At 39.6% G+C, this 23,262-nt stretch overlaps 2 protein-coding genes across 2 annotated transcripts in view; one reads left to right on the forward strand and one right to left on the reverse strand.

The window, feature by feature from the left end:
- Positions 1-23,262, reverse strand: part of LOC126946501 (melanoma-associated antigen D4-like) — a 526,225-nt gene that overhangs the window by 338,421 nt on the left and 164,542 nt on the right.
- On the forward strand, positions 823-13,720 carry LOC126945776 (X antigen family member 2-like). The gene is made up of 4 exons (XM_050775859.1): positions 823-913; positions 1,382-1,487; positions 3,356-3,481; positions 13,509-13,720. Exons 1-4 carry the CDS (start codon positions 833-835, stop codon positions 13,718-13,720), a joined length of 525 nt encoding a protein of 174 aa, XP_050631816.1. The 5' UTR covers positions 823-832.

Below are 23,262 nucleotides of genomic sequence, written 5' to 3' on the forward strand. Positions count from 1 at the left end.
GGTCCGCAGGCCAGTCCTCCCAGGAATTGAAATGTGAGTGAATGTGAGGAGGAGTGAGCGGGCTTCCAGAGGGTCAGGCGGCGTGGTCTGTGGTCTCAGAGGTGAAGAGCCTCTACGTCATAAGAAAAGTGGGCCGCCGAGTGAAGGGGAGCCAGATGAAGATGGGGTGAATACTGGGGGTGCTGTTGGAGGTATCTGAGTTCCGGAAGTGCCTGGAACTTCCAACGGAACAGATTCCAGACTTCTTGGTGGGGACCCAGGAATGGGCTGTGTGGGCGGTAAGAAAGGGGCCTGGGAAGTGGGAATGCTATGAGTTGATGACCGCGACCATGAGGTCTGTAGAGCTCCCAGTAGAAGTGTCCAGTGAGGAGCGTCCAGCGATGTGTTGCAACTTCTCAACTCCACCCTGGAGGTTCGAATGGGCGGGACTGTGCTTTCCAACAAAACTTTGATTTTAGGGAGGGAAATTGTCCAAACAAATGGGTGTGTGATGAAAGCCGTGGTCACTGCAGTTTTAATTCTCTAGCTGTATCAACTTAAATGTCTCCACTATGGAGAATCCAGCTGTGAAACCAAATCTCATCGGAAATATCCTGTATCTTTTGCCACGAGCATTAAAACATTGCTTTGCTAGATTGCCCAACTTAAGTGGCTTTACAAGCATTCGATTCAGAAGATGTACACACTTCTAGTTGCCCTGGGACTTACTTTCAAATTATTTCCGAACTTTTTTAAAAACTGAAGTTTAACATTTGGCCATGAAAGTGGTCAAATATAGCTATTCTCTCAAACACACTTTCCCAATCACAGTATTCTGTTTGCAGAGTGAAATATGAGTTGGCGAGGAAGATCAACATATAGGCCTAGGCCAAGAAGAAGTTTACAGCCTCCTGAGCTGATTGTGGCTATGCTTGTGAGTGCTTTATTATTTTGATGTTTTTTATTAGCAGAAATTTATTTTGTGATAGTGTTGTTGAACTAGTATAGATACACTGATAAAGATCTTCCATGTTGATAAAAATGATCATGGCATCTCATGAAGGAAAGACTAATCCAAGAGTATTACAATCTGGTTTTGCCTGCATGGATAATCTTGTGTTCCCCACCATGACTTCCTCCTCATGCTTACTGATAACAGATTGCACACATCCATCCCAACATAGATTAAAATGGCTTCCAAAGCCTTTGAGGGTAACTGTCTTAGAGTAACCTCTCTTTGGGAAGAGTAACTTTGTGAAGAATAAGTATATGGAATAGTATTGGAGAAGTGTCTTTAGACTTATGATTAGAAATACCTGTGTATTCTGTATATTTGTTTTATGGACATGTATTAATAACAAAACTTTTTATCTGCACACACACCGCCTCCCCTTTGTCCCAGGAACCCAGTGATGAAGAGCCTAAAGAAGAGAAGCCACCCACTGAAAGTTGGGATCCTACAGCTGATCAGAAGAGAGAAGATGATCAGGTTGCAGCTGAGATTCACGGTGCTGGGAAAGGAAAGAAATAATGTCTATGGGGGGAAGGAGGACTATGTGTGCATCATGCCTTATGCCATGACCAGTAATAAGAAAGAAAACGTTAGGGAAGGATCTCAAACATTTGCTCAAAGTATGCTGGAAAAGTGAAGAGTATAGTTTACAACTTCATGCAGTCCCTGGATATAATACATTTTCTATTTTTTTCAAGATTTATTGTGTATGCTTGAAAATACATCCCTTGCTAAATCAGATGAAACCGTTTAATTTGATGTATAAAAATATACATTATTTCACTTAATTAATTTGATCTTCTTAGAATGTTGCTGCATGATTGGCTCAGCCATGGTGTCCACAATGCTGTAAGCACCCTTTTATAGCATATAGAGTGCCAAGTCACCCTACCTTATAACACCCTGAATAAAGCCCATTTGCATAGGGATATTAATCCCATTTTATAAAAAGGAAATGGTCGCTCAGAGATTGAGGCTTACCAGGAAGCTTGAGTCATGGAGACAGAATTCATATTACATTCCAAGGTCTGTGTTCTTCCTACCATCTACGTTGTTACAAAACGTGAATTATTTTGCTTAAAATGCCTAATACTCGAATGTGTCTGTACTGTAAGGTACTTCGGTATTGGCTCAGGAGAAAACACAATTCAGTGAAGCAGGATAGCAACTCCGGAAAAGGGCTCAATAAATGACAGCCACTGTTCCCTTTGATCAATATTTTTGAAAGTATGTTTGGTAAAAGGATATGTTGGATAATTCAGGACACTGGCATACACGTAGGTATATTAGTATGTTTTTTAAGGAACTTTTAAAAGTTGCCTAAATACTTTTATAATTAGAAAACTCAAAGTATGATAAAATTATCGTGAAACAGAAATTGTGTCCTCAGCAGATAGCATTTTCAAGCTAAAGTTGACAGAATTTGGGCCATGGATTATTTTAGCAATTCACGGTTAAGAGGTTTCCAGAATATGACTGTCAACAATACTCATTACTTTCTGTCACTCAATTTCCTGAACTTTCATTGGAAGACTGTGATTTTCCTCTTATTTTTGGTACTATATTCTCAATGGGATTTATTTATGAAAAGCTACATGTAGGGCCTTTGGGCCTAAGCATAATTTTAATTAATTTTAGCCAAATAATTTTCAAATTTCCTCAACAAGATATGGTTATCACAATTGTAAGTTTTTGTCATAAGCTCAGGAATACATTGACCTAGTCTTTCAGAAAATTACCTTTGAGTTATTATTAAAATGATATTCATGCAGCAAACTTCAGGTATCTTACACAGTTGATACTCGCTGTTTATAATGCACACTTGCAAAGTATAGGAAATGAAGGTATAGTGTGATTTATCCTTAGATTGTCATTTTAAATTAGATTTCAAGCCAGGTACATTGGCTTACACCTGCAATCCCAGCACTTTGGAAGGCCAAGGCTGGTGGGTCCCTTGACCCTGAGAGTTAGGAACTAGCCTGGGCAACATGGGGAAACACCAAAAAATTTTCTCTGCCAAAAAAATACAAAAATTAGCCTTGGTGGTGGCATGTGCCTATAGTCTCAGCAACTCACAAGGCTGAGACAGGGGGATCGCTTGAGCTCAGGAGGTCAGGGCTGCAGTCGCCTGAGACTGCGCCCCTGTACTGTAGCCTGGATGACAGAGTGAAATCCTGTATTAAAAAACAAATAAAATAGGAATTCATAATACAGGAAAACAAAGGTGTGACATCTTTGCATCACATTTATTATCACACTAACCTACAGGCTTTTATGTCATAACTCTGTGGAATAGAATATTATTATTTCCTTATTTATACTTCATGTTTTTCTACTCAAGTTCATAACCTTTGTATTTTTTAGTGCCTGACCTGGAAGCTGATCTCCAGGAGCTGTGTCAGTCAAAGACTGGGGATGAATGTGAAGATGGTACTGATGTCAAGGGGAAGATTCTACCAAAAGCAGAGCACTTTAAAATGCCAGAAGCAAGTGCGTTATTCATTAAGACACAAAGTTATGTGATTTCTATTTTTTACATGTTATACTTTTGATCAGACAGAGATAACATTACTTCCACTTTAATAACAGTGTTCAAATACACACTTTCTTTGAAAGGTATTTCAGATCCCAAATGCCTGACTGCAAGATTTAAACGCTCTCAGATACAGACACAAATTGGGTCAAAGTCATATTGAATCATCAAATATGACAGCATTTTCTTACTTCTGAGTATAACCAACAGCTAACAATTTTCAGATTCTTTTCTAATTTCTGCTTTTAACAAATACATAATGCATTTGTAATACCACACTTTGTGAAATATGCTGAGCCCTGAAGGAGATTCTAGTGGCAGCTCTATGACAATTTGTGAGAATCTGGACAAATGCCATAAATTCTACACTCATCTTTGCTGTTATTGAAAATGGCAAATGCAGATCAAATGTATTAAAATCCGTTTCAATGCTGATTTCTGCATGCTCTGGTTCTGCTGGAGAGAATAGAAAGATATTCCAATTTACATGATTTGTTTTTCCTAACAATCGGCTTCAGTCCAATTACAATATCTGAGCTGAGATTTCATTGCTCCTAAGAAAATGAGCAGGCACCCTACTTGATGTTTGTTTTTCAGTATGGAGACCTGAATGAGTGTTCTTGAATTTTGTCAAATTCTGAATTATCTGGCTCTTAAATAATAATTGCATTTTAAAGCCTTCCCACCGTGAAGCCTTGAATGACTGAATAATAAAATGGAAAGAGACAGTCTACTTTCTGTTGCCGATGAAGTAGGGAGAATGCATGTAGGTCAGTGATGTTCAAGGTGGGTGTAAGATGCCTGTGCTAAGCATGCTTTTTGCTCTCCTGTCAGTCTTCATGAGCTACTCTGTGTAATAAGGACACATATGATTTAATCACCTCTAACCATATCGTAGGTTACATATTACAGGTTTCTGCCTTGAGACATCAGATGATAGGACTTAAAGTTCAAAGACTATAATATACTAATTCCTGAGTAGTCAACATAAGTATCTTTTACACATACTTTTTATAAATTGTTGACTGTTAATTAGAAGAGCTTCTGAATTTAAAGGAAGAACTCCATGTTTAGGGAAGAAATTACCTAAATGTTTTACTCTGCCCTGCTGAACAATTCCATTAAACTATTTACATTAAAAGACAGTTTTCAGGAACCTATTGAACAAGCCTCAGTTGTATTCTTAGGAAGATCATAGCCTTAACTGCACATCTTATTCGAATAGATAGCAAATTACATGATAAAATAATAAGCAATATAATAATAAAAGAGCAACAGAATAAATCTAATGGAAAAGGAAAGAGGTACTTAATAACAGACAAGTACGAACCTGGAGTTTGGATTAGGAAAACTAATCCAAAAGTAATACATTTAACACATTGTTTGTTTTAAAAATAGCTATGAATAGACTACCTATTTGTTTCCCATTCAGTCTTGAAGAAAATGGGAAAAGCACAATACAGAATACGAAGAAGACACAGATATTGAATATATAGTATAACTGAAAGTAAATACATTCTTTTGTTTTGTTTTGCTTTTGAGATAGAGTCTCGCTCTCTCACCCAGGCCGGAGTGCAGCGGCGTGATCTTGGCTGACTGCAACCTCCGCTTCCTGGGTTCAAGTGATTCTCTTGCCTCAGCCTCCTGAGTAGCTGGGAGTACAGGCACGCACCACCATGCCTGATTATTTTTTGTATTTTTAGTAGAGACGGGGTTTCGCCATGTTGGACAAGCTGTTCTTTAACTCCTGACCTCAGGTGATCCACTTGCCTTGGCCTCCCAAAGCGCTGGGATTACAGATGTGAGCCACCACACCCAGCTGAAAGTGAATACATTCTTAAACTCTAATATTTTCAGAATGTAGGTGAAATGGTTGACAAGCTAGGAATGCATACATTATTAAATATATCCCAGTAGTACCTGAATATCTATTCATCACAAAGACTGCATGAACTTGTGAAATTTGCCAGTTGTCCCTGGATAACATTTACTTTTAAACACAAATATTTAGTTATTCTAGATGTCTTCCTCTATGTCTCCATTTCCCTCTTCATTTCTTTTTTTTGTGCCATACTGTTCATGATATATACCTCTTTCATATTTTGATATCAATAATGATAATGATAGATTAAAACTAATGTGATCATATAATTAATTATACAAAGGGGAATTTTTCAAGTGTAAAAAGAGATATTTGTATTAACATCAGGACTATAGGTGAAAACTGGGGACAGATGTTTGCCACACCTTAATATCTACAGAAGGGTAAACTAACCCAAAGTAACATTTTTTCACTTTTGCACAATATCAAAAAAAAAAAATGAGATACTGTCCTTTCTATTCACCACTCATATGCAGCTCTTAATGTGACATTAACTCTTTTCTTAAAAGATAGTTTTCATACTATTTCCAGGAGCCTATTAGACATCCAGACCATAGTTTCAAGCCAAAATATTAAATTATACATTTTTTATAAATTCCTTTGTTTCTTAGTTTTTTTGCGTGTGTTGGTTATATTTTTAGTAAAATTATGCACAGTTTTTGCTTTCTACATTAAATCCCTTTTTAAGAGGTCCACTTGATTTAATGTGTTCTGACCTTGGACTGTCTTTTGGTTTTCTTGTAGCACTAGAAAGCAGAGTGTGTGTCAAACAAATGGAAGACCATACCATGCTCATGGATAGGAAGAATCAATATTGTGAAAATGGCCATACTGCCCAAGGTAATTCATAGATTCAATGCCATCCCCATTAAGCTACCAGTGACTTTCTTCACAGAATTGGAAAAAACTGCTTTAAAGTTCACATGGAATCAAAAAAGAGCCCACATTGCCAAGACAATCCTAAGCCAAAAGAACAAAGCTGGAGGCATCCTGCTACCTGACTTAAAACTATACTACAAGTCTACAGTAACCAAAACAGCATGGTACTGGTACCAAAACGGAGATATAGACCAATGGAACAGAACAGAGCCCTCAGAAATAATACCACACATCTACAACCATCTCATCTTTGACAAACCTGAGAAAAACAAGAAATGGGGAAAGGATTCCCTATTTAATAAATGGTGCTGGGAAAATTGGCTAGCCATAAGTAGAAAGCTGAAACTGGATCCTTTCCTTACTCCTTATATGAAAATTAATTCAAGATGGATTAGAGACTTAAATGTTAGACCTAAAACCATAAAAACCCTGGAAGAAAACCTGGGTAATACCATTCAGGACATAGGCATGGGCAAGGACTTCATGTCTAAAACACCAAAAGCAACGGCAGCAAAAGCCAAAATTGACAAATGGGATCTAATTAAACTAAAGAGCTTCTGCACAGCAAAAGAACTACCATCAGAGTGAACAGGCAACCTACACAATGGGAGAAAATTTTTGCAATCTACTCATCTGACAAAGGGCTAATATCCAGAACCTATAAAGAACTCAATCAAGTTTACAAGAAAAAAGCAAACAATCCCATGAAAAAGTGGGCAAAGGATATGAACAGACACTTCTCAAAAGAAGACATTCATACAGCCAACAGATACATGAAAAAATGCTGATCATCACTCACCATCAGAGAAATGCAAATCAAAACCACAATGAGATACCATCTCACACCAGTTAGAATGGCGAGCATTAAAAAGTCAGGAAACAACAAGTGCTGGAGAGGATGTGGAGAAATAGGAACACATTTACACTGTTGGTGGGACTGTAAACTAGTTCAACCATTGTGGAAGACAGTGTGGTGATTCCTCAAGGATCTAGAACTAGAAATACCATTTGACCCAGCCATCCCATTACTGGGGATATACCCAAAGGATTATAAGTCATGCTGCTATAAAGACACATGCACACATATGTTCACTGGGGCACTATTCACAATAGCAAAGACTTGGAATCAACCCAAATGTCCATCAGTGACAGACCGGATTAAGAAAATGTGGCACATATACACCATGGAATACTATGCAGCCATAAAAAAGGATGAGTTTGTGTCCTTTGTAGGGACATGGATGCAGCTGGAAACCATCATTCTCAGCAAACTATCACAAGAACAGTAAACCAAACACCACATGTTCTCACTCATAGGTGGGAATTGAACAATGAGATCACTTGGACACGGGAAGGGGAACATCACACACTGGGTCCTATTGTGGGGAGGGGATGGGGGGAGGAATAGCATTAGGAGATATATCTAATGTAAATGACGAGTTAATGGGTACAGCACACAAACATGGCACATGTATACATATGTAACAAAACTGCACGTTGTGCACAGGTACCCTAGAACTTAAAGTACAATAATAAAAATAAAAATATAAACCAAAACATTTAATGAATAAAAAAAAAAAGCAGGGTGTGTTTAAAAAATATTAATGATGTATATGTTTAGAAGTTTATCTCCAAAGTCTCCACAGAGGTCTAACTGAATGTAAGCCAGAGGATGACTCTTGGGCTAATGGTCTTAGTCCACTGTAAGAAACAAAAACTTTGGTGTCATTTGCATATCTTAATGTGATCTAAATACAGTTCTGCTAGTAATGTTCCACCTGTTATGTTTCTATACATGTGAAGGGAAATCACAGGTTTAAAGGAAGATAAGCTGAAACAACACAAACTGTTTTTATATTAGATATTTTACTTTAAAATATCTTATTAAAGTTTTAAGCTTTTATCCAAAGAAGTCTTGCACATCTTCTGTTAATTTCTCTCTCTCTTTCTTTCTTTCTTTCTTTCTTTCTTTCTTTCTTTCTTTCTTTCTTTTTCTTTCTTTCTTTCTTTTTCTTTCTTAGATGGAATTTTGCTCTGTCACCACACTGGAGTGCAGTGGCATGATCTTGGCTCACTGCAACCTCCGCCTCCTGGGTTCAAGCAATTCTCCTGCCTCAGCCTCCTGACTAGCTGGGACTACAGGCGCATGCCACCACACATGGCTAATTTTTGCATTTTTAGTAGAGACGGGGTTTCACCATGTTGGCCAGGATGGTCTCAATCTCCTGACCTCGTGATCTGCCTGTCTTGACCTACCAAAGTGCTGGGATTACAGGCATGAGCCACCATGCCCAGCCTCTTCTGTTAATTTCATTCCTAGGTATTTTGATACTATTGAAAATTGTGGCCAGGTGCAATGACTAACACCTGTAATCCCAGTACATTGGGATGCTGAGGTAGGAGGATTGCTAGAGCTCAGGAAAGTGACATCAGTCCGGGGAACATAGGAATCCCTTTCTACTACAATGAATGAATGAATGAATGAATGAATGAATGAATGAATGAAACTATAGTTCCAGTTACTCTGGAGGCATAGGTGGGAGGATCCTTTGAGCCCAGGTGGTCGAGGATGCTGGTAGTCATGTTCATGCCACTGCAACTCCAACCTCCATGACAGAGCAAGACTCTGTTTCAAAAAAAAGTATCATTTTTGCTATTTTGTATTCTGAGTTAGCTGATACACAAGCGAGGTATGGTGAAATATATATTTGGTCCTCGACTGTGCTTACTGGCATACAACTCCTACAAAGTGATGTCTTTTTGTATGCTAGTGAGTTGGCTGATGACTGGCAGCCTCTAGGAGCTCTAGGATGGGGAATTAGAGGGTTGGGACTTTCAGCCCTATGCCCAAACTTCAGGGAAGGTTGGGGCTGAAGGTTAAGTTGTTCACCAATGGCAAGCCAACAGTTTAATCAGTCATGCCTACATAATGAAAACCTCCATGAAACCCAAAAGGACACGGTTCAGAGAGCTTCTGGCTAGCTGAACACATGGAGAGTAGCATGCCCATAGAGGCCATGGAAACTCCCTGCCCCTTCCTACATACCTCACCCTATGTGTCCCCTCATCTGCATCTTTTCTAAGAGTGTTCCACTTGCCACAAAATATGTGAGAAGTCCCTAGGCTATAGAGCTGGATGAAAGAATTAGGGCCTCTGCAGAAGAAAGGGAAAAGCAACCAGGGCAACTTGATGAAGCAAAATGACTTGGGTCCTACCTACACTGTCTCCTTACAGGCTATGGCATGAAATACCCATGGGATTCCATCCTGCTTCTTACACACTGGCCATGAGAGGGTGGGCAAGATATTATAATCTGTGGGGCAGTGTCCCCATTTCTAAAGTAGAAATTAGAATGCTTACACTAACTACTTGTTATGAAGAATAAATGAAATAATATATGGATTAGGCCATATGTATTTATTATTGTAGATAAATTTGGTTTGTTATATTTCTTTTCTTATTTTAAAATTTCATTTTTTTTTCATTCCCTTTGCCTTTACAATCACATGTTTAGTAATAACTTCTTAAATTTCAAGTAGAGGTATCAAGTTACCTTTTTTAAATGAATTTGACTTCTGAGACTTACTTAATTTAAATAAATATGTTAATTAAAAACCGGGGCAGCTGGTGTCAGACATGGCATCAATTCTAAAGTTGGTTTGTAAATAAACGCAGTCTGACAAGGCCAACCCTAAGTCAATAGAATGTGCCGAACACTGTGCTTTGCTGTGTGTGATGCCATGAAGAATAAGTCCTTCTGGTCAGCCAATACCACACAACACAATAGTGTGTCAAGTGTTCAAGCAGTCCCTAAGCAGCCCTGGGGTAGCTAACAGGGTCGCAAGGATCACCACTGCAGTTGTTAGTTTGGCTTGTCACACATCCGTAGATTTGGCCAATAAGAAAATGAGCCTAAATGTATCCAAATGGTTGATTGATTGCAGACAAAGTAAAAGCAAGGTCAGCATTGTGTCAGCACTGTGTCCCTAGTCCCACAGTATGACACTGAATCGGAGGTATACAATGACAGCACAGATGGGTCTCTCTGCCTGTGAGGAGCCCACAGCTGTACCCCAAGGCAGTGAGCAATTTTATACTCCACAGTTGTACCCTAAGATGAGGAAAGGCCCGTATTTAACGGAAACTAGGGAAATGGATAAAGAATGGTCTTGTGTCAACCTCCAACCAGATAGGGAGCTGGTGAGAAAATACCTGTGGCAGCTCCTACCACACTTCCTGTCTCTCCTTGCAACAAAAGGAATCCAGATATTCTTCCAACACTCAGGTTAGCCTGCAGTCTGGCTTTGCCTACATGTCCTATATGGTGACCTGCAAGATCTCCAAGACACCATGGCAGAGCCTTTGCCCTATAGTGTCTGACACAAAACCATATGTAAGGTGCCTAGAAACATACCATATCCAATAATGACTCCTAAATAGAGGGGATGCTTTTCTGTTAGGGTCATTACAAAAGACTGATAATTTAATTCAATAGATATGCATTGATGACTGCCATGTTATAGGAAATGTCTTGGATGCTGGAAATGAGAAGACCAACCAACAACACATGGTACTTGCTGTAGAGGCTGTCACACTGTTGGTGGCGGCGGGAGGTGGAGCATCTTTACAGAAGACCCTTCAACAGAAGAGCAGCTGAAATGCAAAGGAGAAACACAGGGAAGGGACCCAGGGGGATAAAAACAATGAATGTGGTGGCCAAGCAGTAGGAGTAAAACAAGACAATTTCTCGAAAAGATAATTTCTCCGTTGCCTTTGTGCCTTTTCTGAAAATCAGTTTATCATGTCTGTGAGTCCATTGCTCAACTCCCTGCTGATCTGTTGATTTTTTTTCCCCCGTACCACATTCTCTGGATTACTATAGAATTAACGTGACTCTTGATATTAGGTAGTGTGAGTTCCCCAAAGTTATACTTCAGAATGGTTTTGGCTGTTCTGGTTCATTTTCCTTTCTAGATAATTTTGAAAATTGACTCCAATGAAGTCAGTTGTATAAGTTGTGGCAGTTTTCCTTTGAAGGGCAGCAGATAAACATGTTAGTACCTACAGAAGGACATGGGAGAAGAAGGTGAGCTTCCCCCTTAGCTTTGGGAATGATCCAATATCGAGGGAGCCATTGATGGTTCAGGAGAGGGGAGTGATCACTGCAGGAGCAAAGCCCTTGGGAAGGTGGGGGGTATGGATCCTGAGCTGAGGTGAGGGGCTGGCTTCAGTTAAGAGCGTTGTATGTAGAAGGGCAACAGAGAATGCTAGGGCAGACACGGGTAGACTGGGTTTGGGAACCTCTGATAATTTCCAGCAGATTGCTTCTGTCCTTTAAATGAATCACTATGTCTCAAAAATAAACAGTATTAATATAAAACTAACAGTCATACTGTTATAGGCTGAGTTGTGTCTGCTCAAAATTCATATGGCAAAGTCTGAACTCCTAGTGCCACAGAATGTAACTGTATTTGAGATAGGTGGGGTCTTTAAAGAGGTAATTAAGTGAAATGGGGTCATTAGAGTTGACCCTAAGGCAATTTGCCTGGTGTCCTTATAAAAAGAGGAAATGATGACACACACGTGCAGAGGGAGGACTAAGGCGGACACCAGGAGAAAACGGCTGCCTACAAGGCAAGGAGGGAGGCCTTAGAAGAAACCAATTCTGCTGACACCTTGATCTCAGATGTGTAGCCTCCAGAATTGTGAGAAAATATATGTCTGTTGTTTAAGCCACCCACTTGGTGGTAGTTTTTGATGGCAGCCTTAACAAATGAATAGAAATACTTTTAGCGCCCTTGTGGAGGTGTTATCGTATCTATTTTATAAGCTAGCACTCCTGCTTCTTCTACTAGTGTAATAACCATGTAATTATGTCTATATCTGAGCAACTGAGTGGTGACGAGAAAACTTCAAAACCTGAATTATTTTGCCTTAAGTTCATGACCAAGAGAGAATTACTTCTCACTTTCACTCTCATCCTGTTTCCAATACTATAATACTCTCACAAAATGCCAAAACCCCTCCTCAATTTGAATGAGGCATTTTGTGAGAGTATTACAGTATTGGAAATTTCTTATCATGAAATCATTTGTTATTCAATTATATATGTTCAGCATCAGTAAAAAAATAGTACAGAAGAATAATCAAGTCTCATAAAATACACAGATATTGTGGAAATCATACTAGATTTGGAGTACAGTGAAATATGCCTGTTCAGGCAACTGCAGGAAATGTCTGCCAAATGTATCAGCCCCTTGAAGTCCTGAGGCAGATGATTAGTAGGAGAATCTGGAAGCCACTGCAAACACTCACACATTCACCATTCACACCTGCCCAAATATTTTGGCATTCACCATTCACACCTTCCCAAACATTCCCACATTTACCTTTCACACCTGCTTAAGCATTCACATGTTCACCACTCACACCTGCCCAAACATTCCATTTACCATTCACACCTCCCAAGCATTCGCAGATTCACCATTCATACCTGCCCAAACATTCCCATGTTGACCATTCACACCTTTGACCATTTTGGGGTAAAACAAGAAAATGACTTCTACTTCCCAAATCTTTTAAGAGGTGCATATTATTAGCATCACCTGGGAAGCTGTGGCACACCACCCTCTGCAAGGGATCCTGGGACTGGTGTTTATCAAGATTCTAGCAGTAGCCATACAAGGGAGAGCAGAAGAGATGGGGGTGCCTGTTGTTCAAATGCTTGTGGAAATTATATCTGTCAGGGTTTTCCGTGATCTATGTTGTGAAACAAGCTTCCTGGACCGTAAGGTTCATGTGGAGAGGTTTCCATGGGACCCCTGAGAATGGTTTGGCAAGAGATGAAAAAAAAAGATATCTTAAGTCATTTTCTTTCTACTGGAAACAGCCTGTGGATGTGGGTCTGGGGACAGCGGGAAAACCCTGGCCGGCCCTACATGTGCCTGACTCTATGTGTACCCCCTTGTTGCCCATGTGCCTTGCTGTCAGATCAGTTGTCCCAGAGGTTTAAGTGTGAGTGAGTGTGAGGAGGAGCCCTTGGGCGCAGTCTATAGCCTCCTAGGGGGAAGGGTCTTGAGGTTGTTGTCCTCCTAACAGGCAGTGGTGCACCCCTTGGGGGTGCTGGATAAGGGAAGAAAGAGGGCCATAGAGGGGAGGATGGCCTAGTGAACACGGAGTGAGTTATGAAGGGGGACACTATTTGAGGTATTTGAATCCTTAGAGCATATGGAACTAACTGCCCAAAAAGGATGGATTCCAGAGTCCTTAGTGGATACCTTGGAGGAAGTGGAGGATGCAGTGAGGCAGGGTACCACAGCCTACAAGGCAGGCACCCATCTTACTGTGCATGCTCCTTGTACCTCAGTGGGCATGTTCGCTGGGCATGGTCCAGTCAGCCCCTTCGACCACGTGGTGAATGCCACGGAGCTGTGAGGGTGAGAGAGTGGCGGTCCTGTGGTCTAGACTATCTCCTTTACTGAGACACAGTCAGTAGATGCGAAGGCCAGTCCCCCCAGGAGGTGTAGTGTGAGTGAGTGTGAGGAGGAGCCAGCAGACTTCCTGAGCTTCAGGCAGCCTAGTCCCTGTCCTCAGCCGGGGAAGGCCTTAGACGTCATGAGTAAGGTGGACCACAGAGTGGAGGTAGCTCAGGTGAACATGGGGCAAGTGCTGAAGGTAATGTTGGAGGTATCCGAGTCTCGGAAGCAGCTGGAAACCCCAATAGATGACAGATTCCACACTCCTCGGTGGGGAATGAGGAAGGGGCAGGGAGGGCGGGAAGGAACAGGCCTGGGAAGTGGGAATGCTGTGGGCTGGTGACCCAAGCCCTGAGGTCTGTAGAGTGCCCACATAGGTGTCCAGTGAGGAGTGCCCAGTGCCGTGTGGCAACTTCAACTCCCCCATGGATGTTCGAATGGGCTGGGTTATGCATTTCAGCAAAACTTGATTTTAGAGAGAAAATGGGCCTAGCTAACGAATGTGTAATGAAAGCTGTGTTCACTCCAATTTTAATTCTGTAGCTGTATTTTCCTATATGTCTCCACTATGTAAAGTCCAGTTGTGAAACTAAACCTCATCAGAAATACCCTGTGTCTTTTGTCAGGAGCCTTAAGACACTGCTACCTTGACCACCTTAAGTGGCTTTGCAAGCATTCGATTCAGAAGGCACACACCCTTAAACTTGCCCTGGGACTTACTTTCAAAGTATTTCCAAATTTTAATAAAATTACAAGTTTACATATGGCGATGGAAGTGGTCAAATACAGCAATCCTCTCAAGTGCACTTTCCCAATCACAGTGTTCTGTTAGCAGAATGAAATATGAGTTGGCAAGGAAGATCAACATATAAGCCTAGACCAAGAGGAAGTTTACAGTTTCCTGAACTGATTGGGCTTATGCTCATTAGTGCCTTAACATTCCATGTTTTCTGTTAGCAGAAATTTCTAGTTGTGATAGTCTTGTTGAACTAGTGTACATATACTGATAAAGGTCTCCCATGCTGAAAAATGATCATGGCATCTCATGAAGGAAAGGCAAGTCCAAGAGGATTACATTCTGGTTTTGTGTGGATGGATGATCTTGTGCTCCTCAGATTTCACCCTTGATTTCCTCCCCATGTTTATTCATAAGAGATTACACACATTCCTCCCAACATAAATTAAAACAGCTTCCAAAGCCCTTGAAGGTAACTGTCTTAAGAGTATGACCTCTCTGTGGGAAGAGTAGTTTTATGAAGAATAAGGATATGGAATAATGTTGGAGAAATGTCTTCAGACTTATGATGAAAAATATGTATTCTGTATGTTTATATTATTGACATATATTGATAACAGAATGTTTTAATCTGCATAAACACACACACCCCTTGTCCCAGCAGCCCAGTGATGAAGAGCCTCAAGAAGAGAAACCACCCACTGAAAGTCAAGATTCTACACATGGTCAGGAGAGAGAAGAAGATCAGGATGCTGCTGAGATTCAGAGTGCTGCTGAGATTCAAGGTGCTGTGAAGGGAAAGAAAGAATGTCTATGGTGGTGGGGGGGTGCAGAGGGGCATATGTGCATCATGCATTATGCCATAAACAGTAACAGAAGAAAGAAAACATTAGAAAAGGTTCTCAAACACTTGCTGAAAGTTGGCCGGAAAAGTGAAGAGTATAGTTTGCAGCTTCATGAAGTCCCTGGATACAATGAATCTTCTGGTTTTTTTTTTTTTTTTTTTTTTTTTTTTTTAGGTTTATTTTGCATGCTTGAAAATACAGTCCTTGCTAAATCATATGAAACCATTTAATTTTATATATAAAAATGTACATTATTTCACTAGTTTAATTTGATGTTTTTGGAATGTTGTTGTATGATTGTCTCAGCCATGGTGTCCACAGTGTTGTGTGCATCCTTTAATAGCATGTAGAGTGCCAAGTAACCCTACCTTGTAACACCCTGAATAAAGCCCATTTGCATAGGGATGTTAGCACCACTTTATAAATAAGAAAACTGAGGCTTAGAGATTAAGGCTTACCAAGAACACTTGACTCATGGACAAAGAATTCAAATTACATTTCAAAGTTTGTATTTGTCCTACTGTCAATGTTATTAGAAAATATGACTGCTTTTGCTTAAAATGCTTAATACTCGAATGTGCTTGTACTGTAAGGTATTTCAGTATGGACTCAGGAAAAGGCACAGTTCAGTGAAACAGGATAGCAGCTCCAGAAACGAGCTCAATCAAAGAAATACTGATCAAAGGAAACAGCCAATGTTCTCTTCCATCAATATTTTTGACGGTATGTTTGGGAAAAGCTGGATAATTCAGGATACTGGCATACAGGTATATTACTATATTGGCTATATTAGTATGGTTTTTAAGGGACTTCTAAAAGTTGCTTCAGTACTTTTACAATTAGACAGTTTAAAGTATAATAAGATTGTCATGAAACAGAAATTATTTCCTCAAATGATAGCATTTTCAAGCTAAATACTGACTGAATTTGGGCCATGGATTATTTTAGCAATTCACTCTTAAGAAGTTTCCAGAATATGACTGTCAACAATGCCCATTAATTTCTTTGCACTCAGGTTCCCATACTCTCACTGAAGATTTTGCTGTTATATTTGGTACTTTTTTCTTAATGGGATTCTTTTATAGAAAGTTATATATAGGCCTTTGGACCTGAGCATAACTTTCATTTATTTTTACCCCCAAATTTTCAAGTTACTTGAACAGGGGATGGATGTCAGGACTATAAGATTTGTCATAAATCTGCCACTACATTGATCTAATCCTTCAGAAAGTTACATTTAATTTATGATTAAAATGCTATCCATGCAGCAGGCTTCAGATTTCCTAGATACCTGATACTGTTTACAATACACAATGGTAAAGCATAGGAAATTGAGGTGTAGTGTGATTTACCCTCAGATTGTCATTTAAAATAAGATTTCATAATAGAGGAAAACAAAGGCAGGACATCTTTGCATCACATTTATTACCACAGTAGCCTACAGGATTTTATTTCCTAACACTGAGGAAAAACAATGTGATAATTTCCTTGTTTATCATTCTTGTTTGCCTGCTTCAATTGATACCCTTTGTATTTTTTAGTGCCTGACCTGGAAGCTGATCTCAAGGATCTGTCTCAGTCAAAGATGGGGGATGAATGGGGAGATGGTACTGATGTCCAGGGGAAGATTCTGCAAAAATCATATCAATTTAAAATGCCAGGAAGTGATATGCTATCCATTAAGATGCAAAATTATGTGCTTTCTGTTTTCCATAATATTATAATTTTGATAATACAAAGAGAGAACATTACTACTCCTTTAAAAACAGAAAGCAGAGTTCAAATGCAGACTTACTTTGAAAAGTAGTTCAGACCCCAGATGCCTGACTGCAAGACTTAAACACTACCAGATGGAGACACAAATTGGGTCCAAGCTATATTGAATTATCAAATATTAAAGCATTTTCTTCTGAGTATAACCAAGAAGCCGCATCATAAGTGGGTGCCATCTGTATTCTTTTTGTTGGACTTTGGTATCAAGGTTACAGTAGCTTCATGAAATGAATTGGTATATAAAACCTCTTTCTATGAAATCCCTGCAAGAGTGAATCACTTGGAGATAGGATTTCCCATGTGTGTTTGTTTCCAGATTGCATGCTTTTTTTTTTTTTTTTTTTTTTTTTTTTTTTTTTTTTTAAGTTTTGGACACTACTTAAAAGAAAGACAGAAGGGGCAGCTCCAGGCTTCCATGCCTTTAAACTTTGTAAGGCACCTCTCTTCCCTACAAAGATGCCTCTAATTATGCCATCACTCTGAAAACTACCTGCTCCTGTTTCTGTACTGACATTAACCTCTGTACACAGCAAGTTAAAAGTTGCCAATTTGCTTACATAAGTTTTTCAGAGATACATTCTTGCTAAGTTGCCCAGGCTGATCTTGAACTCTTGGACTCAAGTGATTCTCCCTCCTCATCCTCCAAAAGTCCTGGGATTACAGGTGACAGCCACCATGCCTGGCCTGCCTACCTGATTTTGATCTGTGGTGTGTGTTTTTGAATGGATTGACTACACCAAAGCTGTGAATAGTTAGGACGATAGCTGCATTTATTGAGTTCTTTAAGAATAACAGAAATAATAACTCATATTTATAGATTGTCTTATATCTGTTAACCAGTTATCTGAGCTGTGTTTCATTATTTCTGACCTCATTATTAAATCCACTAAAAAGGTGAGTCAGAGTTTTCATAAAATTTACAATAAATGACTCTAGTAAGAAACAGATATGGGGATTCAAGGTCTAAGTTCACAGTCTTTGTGTTTCCTGAAAGTAAATGCTTGTGAAAGTGTTGAATGCAGAACTGGTGTTGTGTATGTTGATTTTAGTGGTAATCTGATGTTTTTATGTAAATCCATGGTAATATATAAAATACGTATATTTTATTGTTTAACATAAAAGTGTTTGCTGTTCTCTTGAAGTATTTGCCAAAATATGGCACATAAACCTAATATGGGTTCCCAGATGAAATCATTGTTATGAAAGCATTTTAAAAAGTAATAATGACATACCTGTTTTACTGTGCAACAGAAAAAATGTAACAAGAATACTAAATTCGTTTGGAATAGTTTGTGAGAACACGGAGAAAAGAACTGATGTCTCAGTTCCCATGGAAAAATGCCACAACATCTCCTGCAAACACATCCTTTCTTTAAATGATACAAGGCAGAGAGGGAGAAACACCAAATCTTTCTTTTTCATCTGAGCCTGATAGTTACCACATCTCAATCAGAAACCCCTGCAGCTGCCTCGATCCAGCCTGATACCCCTCTTCTTATACATAATACACGAATAACAACCCTGAGCTCCATTTATAACCTCGCACCCAAAAGGATAATTCTCCAACAATCGGCCCTACTCAGAATCCACACTGCTTAGGGAGGGGTAGGAGAATATACACAGCAATTATTTCTCCCTATTACAAAGATTTTAAAATATTTTTGGATCCAACAGGACTGAAAAGCTAGGGTTCAAATAAAAAGTGGGACTAAATGTAGGGGATCCCATTTGCCACGGAATATGTGAGAAGTCCCTAGGCTATAGAGTCAGATGAAGAATTAGGCCCTAGGTAGAAGAAAGGGGAAAGCAACCACCACAACTTGTTAAAGCAAAATTACTTGGGTCCTAGCTACACTGTCTCCTTATGGCACAAAATAACCATGGGTTTCCATCATGGCTCTGACATATAGGCCTTGAGATGGTAGATAAGGTACTTATATCCTGTGAGGTTGTTTCCCATTTCTAAAGTAGAAATTAGAATATTTACAGTAAATGATTGCTATGGAGAATTCATGAGATAACATATATGAACTCAACATTGTATTATAGATAAATTTGGGTTACTAGTTATAGTTCTTTTTTTTTCCTTAAAATTTCAATTTTGTATACATGTGCCATGTTGGTGTGCTGCACCCATTAACTCGTCATTTACATTAGGTATATGTATACATATGTAACAAACCTGCACGTTGTGCACATGTACCCTAGAACTTAAAGTATAATAAAAAAAATTCAATTTTGTTCATTCCATTTGCCTTTACAATTATATCTCTGGTAAGTGATAACTCCTTTTGAATTTTAAGTAGGGATATCAAGTTACATTTTTAAATGAGTTTGAGATCAGAAACTGATTTCTTTAAAATAAATATACTGGTAAAATAGCAGTGTATCTGGTGTCAGACATGGCATCAGTTCTAAAGATGGTTCATAAGTAACCACAGTCTGACAAGGCCAACCCTAAGTTAGCAATATGTGCCTAACACTGTGTGTTTTGCTATGTGTGATGCCATGATGAATAAGTTAATATTCTGGTCAGCCAACACCACGCAACTCAATACCATAGTGTGTCAAGTGCTCAAGCAGTCCCTAAGCAGCCCTGTGGGGGCTAACAGGGCCACAGGGATGACCACTGCAATTGTTAGTTTGACTTGTCACATATCCATAGATTTGGCCTGTAAGAACAATGAGCCTAAATGGATCCAAGTGGTTGATGGCTTGCAGACACAGCAAAAGCAAGATCGGCATTGTGACAGCAACGTGTGGCTAGTCCTACAGGATAACACTGAATGACAGCAAAAATGGTGGGTCTTTCTGCCTGTGAGGAGGCCACACACTTACCCTGATGTATTGAGCAGTTTTATACCCCACAGCTGTACCCTAAGATGTGGAAAGGCCTGTGCTTAAGTGATGCTAGGGAGATGGATGAAGAATGGCCTTGTGTCAGCCTCCAACAAGATAGGGAGCTGGTGAGAAAATATCTGTGGCAGCTCCCACCATGCTGCTTATCTCCTCTTGCTCCAAAGAGATTCAAGGTATTGTACTAAGACTCAGGTTAACCAGCAGTCTAGCTTCGCCTACGTGGCCTATGTGGTTACCTGCAAGACCTCCAGGGCACCATGGCAGAGCTATTACCCTAGAGCATTTGGGACAAAACCAAAGACCATATGTTTGGTGTCTAGAAACATATCATCTCCAATAATGACTCCCAAACAGAGGAGATGCTTGTCTATTAGGGTCATTACAAAAGATTGATTAATTCAGTAGACATGCATTGATGTCTGCCATGTTACAGGAAATACCTGGGATGCTGGAAATGAGAAGACCAACCAACAACATGTGGTACTTGCTGTGAGGGCTGTCACACTGTGGTGGGGCAGACAGACCCTTAAACAGAAGAGCAGTTGAAGTGCAAAGGAGAAATATAGGAAAGGGGCCTAGGGGAATAAAAAAAATATAGCGGCCAAGAGGCAGGAGGAAAACAACATAATTTCTCGAAAAGATAATCCTTCTCCACTGGCTTTTCGCCTTTTCTGAAAAATCAATTTATCATGTCAGTGAGATTATTGCTGGATTCCATTCTGATCTGTTGATAATTTTTCCCCAATACCATATTCTCCATTACTATATAATTAATGTTGACTCTTGATATTAGGTAGTGTGAGCTCCCCAAATTTATAGTTCAGAGTTGTTCTGGCTGTTCTGGTTCATTTTCCTTTCCATATAATTCTGCAAATTGACTACAATGAATTTGGTTGTATAAGTTCATACAATTTTGTTTTGAAGTGCAGCAGATAAATATGTTAGTGGCTATAGAAGTGTATGGGGGAAGAAGGTGAGTTCCCCCTTAGCTTCGGGAATTATCCAATATAGAAGGAGCCATTGATGGTTCAGGAGTGGGAGTGATCATTGCAGAAGCAAAGCCCCTGAGAAGGTGGGAGTCATGGGATCCTGAACTGAGGTGAGGGACTGGCTTCAGTTAGGAGCACTGTATGCAGAGAAGGGCATCAGAGAATGCCAGGGCAGGTATGGATAGACTGGGTTTGGGAAGCTCTGAGGGTTCCCAGCTTATTTCTTCTGTCTTCTAAACGTATCATTAAGGGAGATCATTCAAATGGAGGAGGGTCCCTAGCATTGTGTGAGAGTATTGTAGTAGTGGAAATAGGATGAGAGAGAAAGTGAGAATCAATTCTCTTGCACTGGTCATGGACTTAAGCTACCATACTTCAGGTTTTGAAGTTTTCTCAGTACCACTCAATTTCTCAGATACAGGCATCATTGTGCGGTCATTATATTAGTAAGAGGAGCAGGAGTACTAGCACATAAAATGGATATGATAATCCTCGCCTCCTCAGGAGCACTAGAAGTATTTCTATTCATTTGTTAAGGCTGCCATCAAAAACTACCAACGACTGGGTGGCTTAAACAACAGACATGTATTTTCTCACAATTCTGGAGGCTGCATGTCTGAGATCAAGGTGTTAGCAGATTTGGTTTCTTCTAAGGCCTCCCGCTTTGACTTGTAGTCAGCTATTTTCTCCCTGTGTCAGCTTTAGTCCTCCCTCTGTATATGTGTGTGTCCTCATTTCCTCTTCCTATAAGGGCACTAGGCAAATTGCCTTAGGGCCCACTCTCATGACCCCATTTCACTTAATTACCTCTTTAAAGACCCCACCTATTTCAAATACAGTTAGAGTCTGAGACAGTAGGGGTTAAGCCTTTACCATATGAATTTTGAACGGACACAACTCAGCCCATAAGCGTATTACTGTTAGTTTTATATTAATACTGCTTATTTTTGAGACAAGATCTCACTGTGCCACCCAGGCTGGAGTGCAGTGACATTAACATGGCTCACTGTAGCCTGGAACTCCTGGGCATGAGCGATTGTGCCATGTGATACTCCCTAGTAGCTGACAGTACAGGCGTGTAACACCACACTGGGCTAATATGTTTGTTTATTTATTTATTTATTTATTTATTTATTTATTTATTTTGCAGAGACAGGAGGGTCGCACCATGTTCCCATCTGGAACTCCTGGGTTCAAGCGATCCTCCTGTCTCTGGTTCCCACAGTGCTGGGATTACAAGCATGAGCCACTGAGCCCAGCCTTATTTTAATAGTATCTTTACTATTATTGTCACTATCATTTATTTCATTCTTGCAATTATCGTGCAAGGTAGGAAGTAGTTACTGAAGCTCAGAAAGTTCATCTCTTGTTGAACCTCACCAGGAATGGAAGTACTAGTCAAACATACAAAACTCATGTAGGTGTTTTTGATGGGAGTTCATCAAAACTAACAAATCTGATTTGTTAGATTTCTTATAGTGAATTTATTCATCATTAAATTATACATGTTCAGCATCAATAAATAAAATAGTAATGAAGAATCATCAAGTCCAGAAATTAATCCATGCACTTACAGTCAATTGATTTTTGACAAAGTTATCAAGAACACACAGTGAGAGAAGGGCAGCCTTCAATAAATGGTATCAGGAAAATTGTATATCCACATGCAGAAGAATGAAATTCTACCATCATCTCTCACCATACATAAAAGTAAACTTAAGATGAATGAAAATCTTATAATATAAGACCCAAATCTATGAAACTGCTAGAAGAAAACACAAGAAGACAACTCCATGACATTGGTCTGGGGAGTGATTTTTTGGATATGATCCCAAAAGCACAGGGAAGAAAAACAAAAGTAAACAAATATTACATCCCTACATCCTGTACGTGTAGTGGTGTAATAGTATTTGAAGGCTTACTGTTACTTAAGATGCATGTAGTAATCCGTAGAGCAATCCCTAGAAAACAAAGATATGTAACTAATAAGCCAATAGTGGAGTTTAAAATGGTGTAGTATAAAATGTTCAGCTGGTCTAAGAGAAGGGAGGAAACAGAAAAACCTGAATAAAAAGCAGATGTGACAGATAAAAATAAAAAGCAAGTTGGTAGATTTAAAGGTAAACTGTTTCCGCATTAAATTTAATTTGCTTATGCTTGTCTATTAAAAATCAGAGTTTGGCCGGGCCCAGGGGCTCATGCTTCTAATCCCAGCACTTCGAGAGGCCAAGGCCAGACCAGCCAGGGCAACATAGTCAGACCTTGTCTCTACAAATATTAAAAATGAGGCAGGCATGGT

Source organism: Macaca thibetana, chromosome X (assembly GCF_024542745.1).
Source record: "Macaca thibetana thibetana isolate TM-01 chromosome X, ASM2454274v1, whole genome shotgun sequence".
Classification (NCBI taxonomy): Eukaryota; Metazoa; Chordata; class Mammalia; order Primates; family Cercopithecidae; genus Macaca; species Macaca thibetana.

Excerpts from the sequence above, each read along its gene's own strand:
- LOC126945776 (XM_050775859.1), top strand. The coding sequence starts at position 833 with ATGAGTTGGCGAGGAAGATCAACATATAGGCCTAGGCCAAGAAGAAGT. Across the intron at positions 1,488-3,355 it reads GGTTGCAGCTGAGATTCACG|TGCCTGACCTGGAAGCTGAT; the intron begins GTGCTGGGAAAG and ends TGTATTTTTTAG. Across the intron at positions 3,482-13,508 it reads CTTTAAAATGCCAGAAGCAA|AGCATATGGAACTAACTGCC; the intron begins GTGCGTTATTCA and ends TTGAATCCTTAG.